This window comes from Rattus rattus, chromosome 1 (genome assembly GCF_011064425.1).
Source record: "Rattus rattus isolate New Zealand chromosome 1, Rrattus_CSIRO_v1, whole genome shotgun sequence".
Lineage (NCBI taxonomy): Eukaryota > Metazoa > Chordata > Mammalia > Rodentia > Muridae > Rattus > Rattus rattus.
The window spans coordinates 1,582,844-1,595,091 of NC_046154.1; the positions used below are offsets into that span (position 1 = coordinate 1,582,844).

Below are 12,248 nucleotides of genomic sequence, written 5' to 3' on the forward strand. Positions count from 1 at the left end.
GGAGGCCATGGGAACCAGCTACAGATCAAGACTCCTTAATGTGCGTGGGGCTTTTTGTTGACAGATGAGTGGTATTTTCAGTAGTGTTCCATTGTGAGTTACCTTATTGGGTCCAGATATTCTTATAGTCCTTTTAATATTCTCCAGCCTCGTTTCTGGGGTTGCTTATTTGGAAAGATCTGACTTGCTTTATTAAGTGCTCATCAGAATAGCTTCCTACCCTCGTAGCCCCCTTTTTGAGATGGGTTCTATCTTCTTCTCAACAGGTGACTGTATATTGCTAACCCCGTCTAATCACATGGAGTCCACGGCAGCCCTAACAAAGGATGTTTCTTTGCCCCTCAGAGTGGCAAAGTGAAAAAGGAATGACGACACACCCTGTTAGTGACTAGGAAAATGGGCAAGCGTCATGGCAATGTATAGTTAAACTTTCATGGAATAAAGTCATGCTCTCACCTGTAAGTTCCATTTTCATTAAAGGTGAATAGATGTAGAAGATATGAAAGGACTTAAAAATAGTAAAAATCAGAGACATCCAAAAGGCTCAACAGGAAATGAGTAGATGACAAGGAATGCAGAGAGAGAAGCCTGAAGGGTTGGCCATTAAGAGTTTTAGCTACATCTGTGGGTGGAAGAAACACATGGTTTTTTATTTCCCTTTGCAATCTTTTCCCCCAAAAAATGGTTATATAATCTGGTCTACCAAGCAAGCCAACAGACAAAAAGGGCTGCATATTACTCAGTGCAGGTTAGCAGCATGGTCTATTGGCCGTCTAGCCACTGAGGCAGCAGGAGGCTGGCCTGTCTTCCTACTGAGAATGCCAGACACTAATGGTGGTGGGTTCAGGCTCTTCTGGCTGCTGTGATCAAAGTGGGGCCAGAGGCAAAAAGAGCCTAGTCTTAGGTATCCTAGATGATCACACAGAGATGTTTGTTTCAGACTTTGGGTTTTCCCTCTGGTATGTTATGTAAAGCAACCTGCTGAATGCGCATCTGTTCTGACTTTTTCATCCTTGTACGCAAAGAGCCCTTGTGTTAATAAGCTGAGCTAGAGACAGACTCCACCTGACACTCGAGTGTCAAGACCCAGGAAGGGATTTGGTTTCTGTTCTTCCCTTACCAGAAAACAGGCTTATGTATGCTCACAGGTGAAGGTGTCCAGCCTCTCTCCTACATTAACAAGGTAGGACTGGAGTGGCTGTCTAACCAACTATGCTCTCTGGGACCAGGCTCCCACTGACTTTTGTAACAATAAGACACTGACACATGGTTTCAGGCATTTTATTTTCCTATTCTAACATTAGGCTTTCACAAATGTAAAAAAGGCTCATGAGTACAAAAGATTCTAAATAGCTTTGCAGTGTTTAAAAAGATCTATGAGAACAATTAGGTTGGTAATATTTATCTCTAGTTCTTGATCTATGGCTGTTAACCAGTAAGGACAGTGTCCCTGCGATTGCACTCAGGTTTGAGGATGCCTCTTGCACCCCACACTGCACCCCTTCTCTATGTGTATTTTGTTATGGCCTCCCCTCCACCTCCTCCAGGTTTCAATGGTGACAGCTTCATTTTACACACTTCCTGTACAGAGAAAGACTCCAACAGCCTCTGACGCAAGCAAAGCTGGGCTTGGATTTTCATTGATTTTCCAGTTTTTTTTTTTTTTTTTTTTTAAAGATTGCTAAAAAGTGGTGACTTTTCTTTAATAATAAACTCTCTTCCAATGAGCTTTTAAGTCCTCAAACATTGTAGATGAATTATATCTGATGAACTTGTAATTTCTTCAAAGCATTTAAAAAGGTTTTCTTGAAATGACAATTTTCTACCTCAAGTTTGCCTTCCTACCTAAGGACACCCGGTGGACACAGACCTGAACTTTCCGTGGCCTTTGTACAGCACTCCAGGAATGGCCAGAATTCAGCGATCAAAATCCCCAGCCTTTCTTCATTTAACAGATACTGAAGCACTTCCAGAACACTGAACCAGGAAGACCAGGTCAGAAACCACTGGACTTAGGTTTCTTCTTCCTTTGCTTAATAAGAAATAAATCATCATGGCTGCCATCCTCTACGAATTTCCTTTTCTTCGGCTTGCTCCGCATGCTCTCTCTGCGAAGCTTCTCTTCCCTCAGCCTGTGGTAGTGGGATGCCTGGTGGAGGGACTTCGAAGGCTTCTGGCTGTTACTGCTGCTGGAGGAGTTGGGTTTCAGGCCCCTAGGGAAGTCTTCATCCTCATCCCGAGGCTGGCGGTCCCTCCTGTGCTTCTCGCCTTCTCTACCCCTGGTCTTCTCTTTCTGCATTTCCTTACTTTCTCGAGGCCACCGACTGTGTTTCCCTGAGAAACGGCTTTTTCTCCTATCATGGTGATATCTCTTATCTGTCTCTTCTCCATGTGGTCTTTTGAACTGCCTTGGAAAATCTCCATTTTTCTTGATATCTATAAGATAGAAAAGTATTTTGTCTATTTAGCCCTTGCAGAGTTCCTGCATTCTTAGACATAACGTAGCAGACAGAGGAGGTGACATTCACAGTGAACAAATGGCACCCCTTACAATCTGGATTGCTCAAAGTGGGGACACACCTTCAAATCCATTACTATTATTGTAATTTCTTCTATTGGACGTATTTTTACAGTGTTAGTCAATGAAGATCAGAGCAGCGGGGATGTCTGACCTATTCACCAAGTTCCTGCAGGGAAGAGTCTGCCTGAGAGGATAAGGTGAAGCAGGGGCAGATTTGTTTCCTAGGACATTTCAATCCCTGTCTGAGGATGAGCCTGGCCCTCTCCCTATGACGTGATGACACACCACCCAGGATATTAGTCGTATGGAGAATGGCTGCTGGGTTCCTGTGTGCATACCTCAGAGGTTTCAGTGCCACCTCTTGCTGCTGGTGCATCTTATTAGGACCTGCCGTGTTGTCATGAGCATCTGACAGAGGTGGCCGTGACAGCTAAGGTGAGGTGTGAAGACTAACAGACCCTTGGAATATCAGAGAAGTGGGTGGTAGGAACTCAGACTAAGCTAGAGCATAGACTACATCCCTAGGAGCATGGTACGCCAACAAGTGTCCAAACTAGCCCAAAAGAAAACACCTAACTTTCCCAGGTTTTAATTCCTAAGTGCTCACTGTCAGAGTGCGGCCAGCCCTTTAGCCCAGAGGACATCTCAGGCTTCAGTAGCGGTCTCCATCGCGTCCACTTGTCATGCATCAACAATCTCTCTACTGTATTAGGAATAGAAGCTGCACAGATGAGTAGTGCCCTCATTTAAAAGGGCCTGAACTCAAGAGAAAATAAAGCCACAAGAAAAAAGTTAAAAATGTCAAGATGTAAAGAATTCAGAGAAAAGCTTAAACAACACCTAACGATTTTATCATGAACAGTAACAGAAACCTGGGAACACATCTTGATTATACCAAGGAGCAGAAATCATATTAAAAATTTGAAATTATTTACTAGTTTATTATTTTTAATTACACGTAGGTGTGCGTGTCTGCATGTGCACTTGAGTGTATGTGCCTGTGGAGGAGGCACAGAGGGGGCAAGGACCTAGAGCCCTGCTTGTAATGGTGAACTGCGAGAGCCTCGCTGTGGGAAGCCCTAGGAGTCACCAGAAACCCATGTTCCATAAAAAATATTTGACATACAAATGGGAGATAATTATTTGTCAAGTAGAAAAATTTCAAAGGGATCTTTATTGCTCTACATAGACAGATATTCTTAAAGGTTTCTCTGAAATGCTCTCTCTGAGAAAAATTTAATTGTGAATAGATTGCAGTATAGGGGTTTTGAGGTAGAGGTTTGGTTTCTGGAGTGCAAGAAAGTTTTAGTTTTTATAATTATTAAAACTGTTTTCAGAGGCTGGAGAGATCATTCTGAGACTAAGAGCACTGGCTGCTCTTCCAGAGGTCCTGAGTTCAATTCTTAGCAACCACATGGTGGCTCACAACCATCTGTAATGGGATCTGGTGCCCTCTTCTGGCCTGCAGGCATGCATGCAGGCAGAATGCTGTATACATAATAAATAAATCTTTTTTTTTTTTTTTTTTTTTTTTTTAAGTGTTTTCTGTGCTAACCAGTGACTTCCAAAATAGGCAAAGAGTATAAAGAATTTTTTTTGGAGCTGCTGCAAAAGTGATGGAACCAGAAGTTTTAGGACGAACCTTTTAGTTTTCGTTTTATTCTCCGATCCCTTTGCTGGATGTCATATTTGTCATCGTAGCAATATATGAATGGAGATGTTGGAAACGTCTGGTTAAACATTCGTCTCTCTGTACATTCCTGCAATTGTATTTGAAAGAATGACATCACAAGTTTGCATTATCAACAAACTCTTTCATGAGCTTCTGGTCTATGCTGATTAGAAGGAGTCCCACCCCACTAGTATGGCAGGCAGTGGCTGCTGAAGTAGTCCTTGCTACTGTGGAAAGGGACCAGACAATCCAAAAGTCCTACTATGCTCCTGTACTATCCTTCAGGCCCCGGATTTCTTTCCTTTTTAATGGAGGAACTAAGGAACTTAGTACTCTGCCAAGTTCCTTCCCCAGTTTGAGTTAACAGGATGGAGGGATGGGTCCCAACTCGATCTGTCTTGTCCTTTTCTGCAATTTTAGCATTATGTGAATTATTTGTCTGTTCCCTCCAGTAGCCTTCACATCCAATGCTCCTTCTCCCTAGCCTCAACTGTGGCTGGGAACTGTTCTTTTCTCTACACACGTATGCCAGCTTACTTTAACTCCACTCATTAGTTACCAGGCAGTGACTGTTAACAAACATGTCTTAAATGGCATAGCCTGTATACTGAGCATGCTCTTTGCTCCCTCTGCCCATTCCCTTCACCTTCTGCTCCTCCAGTCAGTCCATGCCTCCCACTGGTCCCCTTTGTCTTGGACTAAGGATCTTAGGGTGAGGTCAGTGGTAGGCAAGGTCTTCTTGGACAATGTTCCTGGGTAATTCTGAGAGGCCTCAAAGAAAACCCTCTTCTCCTTGCTCCCTCAGCCACCCTGAGATCAGTCCTTTTCATTTGTCTCCCTTTAGCTTTAACTGTCCCCCAAACACTAGGTGACGCCATCGGATGCAGCGAGGGAGGTTGAACTATCTTTCAGAGACTTTCCTCTGGGACCTTCCTATCTGTCTTTTAACATCTTGCCTGAGACTTCTTTACTGACGTTCAGCATTTCTTAACTAAGTGCTTAAGAAAATCAGAATGCTGGTTGGGGATTTAGCTCAGCGGTAGAGCACTTGCCTAGAAGCGAAAGGCACTGGGTTCGGTCCCCAGCTCCGAAAAAAAAAAAAAAAAAAAGAAAAAAGAAAAAAAAAAGAAAAAAGAAAATCAGAATGCTTTCAGGAAGCATGTGAAATAACCACATAGAATTTAGCTGACTCATCAACAAATTATTAAGTTATGGTTACATCAGGGTCCTAGAAATCTTGCTATACTAAGATGGTATCCATGACAACAGACCCTTTTAATTTTCTCAGCCCCCTCACCCTTCATATTTTAATTTTCTCAGCCCCCTCACCCTTCACATCCTCCTGAAGCATTCTATCTCTCTTAGTGCCTACTGCTATCCTTGCCTCTCCAGCTAGAACGAGTGGAGTTAGGGAAGGCAATACGGAGTGACCCAATAACAACATCTGAGGGCTGAATCTCTGAGTCTGACAGGGGCGGAGCGGGGAGGAGCTTGGGCACCTTTCACTAGTGGGGTAGCCTCCTGTTTGGATACTGTTCTATTTAGACAGATGTAACTACACAGAGCTCTATCATATCACAAGTGCTTTCCAAAGCTACATGTAAATTATATTTTGATTATCCACATCACTGGTCTCCTCCATTAACACAGATAATTGATAGCTGGCTATATAATTTATCTTCTGTTCTGGATTAGCCACACCAATGATCTTCTTCATTAGTGTTGGATAATCTAGAGTTCCTTCAACTATGGCTGCCAAATTTGTTTTCCTGTAAATTGAAATTTGTCTAAGTCTAGATTTCAGGAATAAATTCTAAATGCTCTTGATATTCCCATCTATAGCACCGGCAGGGACTAGTAAGCAGGAAGCACCCAACTGTAACTGTTTTCCTTTAATTGAACACAAATGCTAAAAGTAGACTCTCTCGCTTTAAAGAGATAAGCAAGCATATAAACTAAGCACCTGTGTAACGCGTGTGGCAGGGGATTGCTAATATGAGTGTTTCCTAAAAGGTGTTGGCAACGAGAGGCATGCACAGGACAACAGGAGACCTATGGATGGTGATTTCCTACAAGACTCTTTCTTCTCTAGGTAGATTTTCAGGGTGAAGTCTCAAAGGCGATGCCAAGGATCCCGTAGGACCTTGCTACCTATACAGTGAGTTTTACTACACTAGAGACAGCATCTGAATGTCAATGCTATACAACTTCTTTGCTTTGGAGATAAAGACTGAATGCCAAAGGGGAAAATAGTAGTTAAATCATCTGGTTGCCACAGACATAGTAAAGATTACACTAAGGATCTGAGCATTCATAGTCTTAGCAGTCACAGTCTACCCATCAGCGCCTGGTTCCTGTTGCCTGAACATGGACGATAAATTCAGCACTTTTTTTTTCCTCTTAAGCTTTTCTGTCTCTTCACATTTGTAGAACTCCCAAGGCCTGTACTAGAGGGTGCCTCAGCTGGAACTCAGAGGTGGTCTGCAACACTGCCCACTCTACCCCTTGTCTCTCTCCCTCTGCTTTGAGGCGTCCTGAGCCTCTGCAGGGTTTCTTCCTCCTGCCATGGATCTGGTTGATGTTTACCTTGGTTTCTAGGCTGTTGGAGCCTACGTGGGGAACAGGAATCCCCTGCACAAAGATTTCTACTCCCCGGGCCACTGTTTCATGCCCACTGTGGCAACTGGCTAGAGGACACTCACACCTTCAGTAGGGAGCTGCTTCTGCTTATACCCACCACACAGCCTGGCCCTTTCAGTCTGCACTTGCACAATATTGGCCAGAAGGGAATGTAGGTATTTGGAGAGAAAGTGTGTGAGCCAATGCTGTACAACCTCTGTGTTTCTACTGAACGTCACAGCTTGCATGTGAATGACAAAAACTGGAGTGAATGTGGTACCAAGGAAGGCTGAATAAATAATTCAGTAACAGGCCGTGAAAGGTACAAGAACTCATTCTGGGCTGCTGCTGACTCTGCCTCACTAACTTTAGGAGCTAAACTTGTTTTCACATAGGAATATGCTTTGGCAGTTTTTGTTGGTAGGAATTGGGGAAGTAGATTAACGTATAAACAAGTAAATGTTCTGAGTCACACCCATTTGGGGAATCATCTTTACAGCAATCACTCCCTGGCAAGATGATTCTGTTCAAATGCCACTCCAACATACATGTCCATAATGGCCTTTCTGTGCACAGTTGTAGCAATACACCAGCGCTGATTGTCCAGAAGGGGTCTTTGGCTTTTTAGGTGGTCCAGGTTTGGTCTGCAATATAAATATTTGTGAGAAATTAGTACACGTTAGAGGAAAAGCTGAAAGCCCATCCTTTCTAAAAGAGCTCTTGGGTAAGAAAATCCTTAGGAACATTGCTGCTTAGAGTGCAGTGTGGAGTGAGAGTGGGTCCTGATGGAGCCCAGGGAGCAACATGAAGGGCAGACAGAGCTAATGAAAGAAAGTGATAGAGAGGGGAAGGGTCAAGGCTTAAGAGACAGACACAGGAGGACAGAAGCCCAGGACTTAAAGGATACTTTCAAGGAAGGTCTGACCTACACTGCCAAGCACAACAGAAGCCTAGCAACATGAGGCACAGCCATCTCATATGCAACAGTCCATGGGGCCTCACTGTTAGAACCTAGGAGGGCAGAGAGCGGGGTGGGGACTAAAGGGATGCTGAGAAATTTATGCAGCTAGTTTATCACACAGCTAATTTATTAAATTATACTTCTATCTTAAGTATTTTCCATATATATACTCTGTTACCCAAGAATAAATGTTAAGAAATTGAATATAGGGGTTGGGGATTTAGCTCAGTGGTAGAGCGCTTGCCTAGCAAGCGCAAGGCCCTGGGTTCGGTCCCCAGCTCTGGAAAAAAAAAAAAAAGAAATTGAATATAAACTGACAAAAGGGGGCAGGCATACATTACTGTTTTGGGAAGCACCAACAAGAAAGGACATGATGAAAGGGGACAGTGTTTAGGAGGAAGAGTTGGTTGGTGGAGTTTTAAATGGAGCAGTGGGATCATGTAGGCTGGCTGAACTGGAGAGCTGAAAGGAGAACAGAAAGGAGCACAGAGCAAACCTTCTAGAAGACGGTGCACTCAGCGGAGAAGAGGAGAACACCATCTCTATTTGCTCCCTTTTCTGCATGCCCTTTGGCAAATTATCTCTCGTGCTTATTGGGCTTCTGTAACTGAGTGCTAGTCTGCCTGCCAATATTCTACCTGCTGCGATCAGGCAGTTTGAGGTTGCAGGCAGAGGTGTGAGAGGAGTACCTGATATAGAGAAACCCCTCCTGTAGCTCTTATGTCTTAGAACGGGAAGCTGGGTTGCTAGGTGCTCTGCTCAGTGCCGAGATGGAGCATTGACTAGGGCTTAAGGGAAGGAGGTGTGTTCTGCTCAGTCTCAAGAAACTTCAGTCCGTCACAGAAGGGAGGGTATGTAGAGCAGTTCACAGATAGCAGACAGGAAACAGAGCAGTAATGGAGGACACCAGGGCAGGGCAGAACCTCCAGGAGCACACACACCCTTTCTAGCTTTACTCACTTTCTCTACCTCCCAACAGTCTATTTAAATTTGACTCTATTAATTGATTAAACCCTTCTTTAGGTTGGAACCCCAACGATCTGCCCCTCAGACACACTTAGAGGTGTGCCTTAGTAAGTTCCTAGTTGCTATAATCCAATCAAGTTAACAAGATTCATCCTTTATCTACTGAGGAAAATAAACCCTAACCAGTCTTTTCTGCTGAAAACGATCATGGCATATCTAACAGCATTTACAACCTCAGCTGTCACCAATCAGGATACAAGAAAAACACTACTACTCTAAAACTACTCGATAGACCTTAACAGGGATGCATGTGCACAGGCAAGCGTCACTGCAGTGGCAGAGATTTTCCTTTAGGTGCTAGAGTTCAACAAGTTATTAAATATTACACAGAAATATTTTTCCTTATCTGAGAAAAAATGGCTGTTGTTTTAATAGGAAATAAAACTGCAGAGCATACAGAAAGAAAACAAAATCAAAGAGATATTGTAACTTTTAAGGACAAAGCTGTTAAAAGCTACTCATGGTTTGTTCATGGTGACACACACCTGTGATCCCAGTACAGGAGGTAGAGGCAGGAAGATCAGGAGTTTGAGGCCAGCTTCAGTTACACAGCAAGCTCCCAGATACAGGAGACCCATCTCAAAAAACCAGGAAGAAGAAGAAAAAGGTTAATGATGTGTTATTACCTAAGATGAGCCTATGAGGTACACCAGACTTACAAGTCAGGGAGCTGTAGGCCATGGAAACTGTTGAAAGCAATTTCACCTAAGTGGCTGGGGCAGAATCATTTGCTGTGAGTTTATCCCAAGTACAAAGACAACAAAGGGGCTTGGCTGAGAATGGCAGGGAAAGGACCCACTAGAACAGAACACACGTCTACGATGGTTCCACAGTGATGTCTCTCGGGTTCCTGAGCAAGTGGCACGAGTGCATGCTACGTTCTCAGCAATTCATTACAGAAAGTAACTGCAGACTCCATGCCAGACATTGTCCTGAGTCTGATACCTGAGAAGTGCAACACAAAATCACTGCTTACGTTTCCAGTGAAGGAAGAGAGAGGAACCAATGCACTCCCTTCCCTACTCTACTTCCCTCCTGAACAATACACATATGTGCATAAACAAGAAACTGGAATAAGACAGTGAGTGAGTCAGTCACTGCTGGCGCCCGAGACTGGCTTGCTGATGGGGACCCTAATGCTGAAAAGCATCAGGCCTGTAATTGTGCTGACTGACAACACTATTCTAAGTCCCCAGCAAGTACAGGCCTGCCACCTTAGAGGACTAAAAACAACAGCAACAACACAACAACAAATGACCCCCCCCACACACACACCTTGAGGTAGAAGGTGAAGAGGGGTCAGTCAGTCACCCAGGACTCTAAACCCGAAGGTGGAGATGCTCTGCCTGTATTGTAAGTGGCATGGAAAGCTAGTAAAGGATTGGAAGCCAATGGTGGTCAGGTACTCAGCAACTTAGCAGGGTGTGTGGCTGATGATAAATGCAATAGCCAACCTCCAGAACAAATGTCCTCTTTAAAAGGTACACAGCCATGCTTAAACATGGCTCTCTTGTTCATGCCGACCTAGGATACACTCTATCTATCACTGGAGTAGATGGGCTTTATAGGATACATCCACTCTGCTCACCCGCTGTGCTATCTGACCACTCCTTACACTGTGTGATTAACAGAGCCTTATAATTGGTCTGGATGTCCCTTTCTTTGTAGCCCATTTTCAATACAAGACGACTGTTCTGGTTTGTGACTCAGAACGCTATCACTCCTGTAACCAACAGCTTCTCTTCTCACTCACTAAGACTCAGAATCATACAGTGGTCACAACCTCCCTCCTTGTAGCCTGCCTGCATGCCTTGTGTGTCTTATCACCTTACTCGCTCTTCAGTGTTCTCTTGACACAAACTTCTTTATTGGGAGTCAGTACCATCCATTCCACACTGGGAATGGTCTCCAGATAGAAAGAAGTCATTATCCTAGTAAGGCCTCCAAGTGGTCCTCCTATTCCCCTTCCCTTTGAAAAACACCCCCTGTCCCCAAGAAAAACATGCCACACCACATAGTTTTGTTTTGTTGGTTTTTTTTTTAACCTTACCTAGCAAATCCTACCCTACCCATCAGGCAAGGAGAAAGTTGCTCACTGTGTGCCCGCCTTCTGGAACAGGGCCAGGCGTATGGTGAGCTCAATAAACAATGCCTGAAGGATGAAGTACTACAGATGTACAACACATGGCTCACAGAAGACTGGTGAATTGTGGGTATTGTTAATAATAGTTTAAATACTTTGGGAAACTATTGATTTTTATATCCACAAGAACAAACCTATAAAATCACGCCATGAAATGTTAAAAAAGCTTGAATAATAATATAGTTTCCTTGGTGTTGAGAGTAGGGCACATACTTGGAAATGTAGAGAGAAGAGGAACTCAGGCTTCAGTCCTAGAGACGAAGAGATACTTCTTAATCAAGATCTGAAAGCATGTTTCATATTGACACTTGTTATTTTATTTAGAGAATAATCTGAAATACAGCCTCAGTGTTCATTTATGCCTCTGGATGGAGCACAAATATTTGATGTTCATTCAACTGAATAATGTCACGATTTAAAAACTTCCATTATTACTAATAAAAATAGCAGCAGTATTTATATTGTTATGAAATTCTACACTGTTTCACAATAATTAATTAGTAAATGACTTGACAAATGTTATCTACATGCTCTCATTTTAATAAACTAGCATGTACTAGGACTTAATAGAAATGAAATCAGCCTAGATCTTACCTAATTAGAGAACACTGTATTCAAATACAGTAGTGGAAACTCAATAATGACTTCCACTGGACATGTTTTTACACTAAGATTAAATAAAGATCAATCTCTAAGCTATTTCAAGGATTGGAAATATAAATTTTTGACCCAAAACTTATACCTTAGAACATGTCTCTCTCTTTTTTTGTTTGTTTGTTTCTTTTTCTCTCTGAGACAGGTTTTTACTTTGTGGCCATGACTGTCCTGGATCTCACTATGTAGACCAGGCTAGCCTCAGGCTTACAGAGATCTGCCTGTGTCTGCCTTCTGAGTGCTGGGATTAAAGATGTACACAACTACTCCTGGTCCATTTATGTCTCTATTTTTAGTCCAATTTAAAGTAGAATATGTCACCTGATAAACTCTAGGTTCTAGGCTCCATCGTTTGACAAAGAGCTAGAGGTGAGGGAGTGAATATAGCTTTGTTAAGGCTTTCTGGAAGTAAGAAAATGTATCTAAAGACTTTGACCCAATGGATACCAAATGAACTATTTATGAAGGCAGGTTTTTTTTTTGTTACAGACATTTAAATAATCTATATTTGTGTGTGACATCTCGGAGATTACTTTACTGTCAATACATAGAAGTAATAACCTGGTAGATAGCATTACCTATGAAAGGTCCATCCCATCTGCAGTACTGCTGAAAGCTTTCCATGCACCAGTACACTCAGTAAATATCAGAA

General features: G+C 42.9%; 1 protein-coding gene across 1 annotated transcript in view; it reads right to left on the bottom strand.

Annotated features, from left to right (window-relative positions):
* Positions 1–1,265: 1,265 nt before the first annotated feature.
* Positions 1,266–12,248, bottom strand: part of Zcchc7 (zinc finger CCHC-type containing 7) — a 185,135-nt gene continuing 174,152 nt past the window's right edge. The window contains exons 7-9 of the mRNA XM_032891420.1: positions 7,361–7,456; positions 4,164–4,281; positions 1,266–2,436 (exon numbers count right to left, since the gene is read on the bottom strand). Coding sequence (XP_032747311.1) covers positions 1,997–2,436; positions 4,164–4,281; positions 7,361–7,456 — 654 coding nt within the window. The 3' untranslated portion in view covers positions 1,266–1,996. The remainder of the gene's footprint in view (positions 2,437–4,163; positions 4,282–7,360; positions 7,457–12,248) is intronic.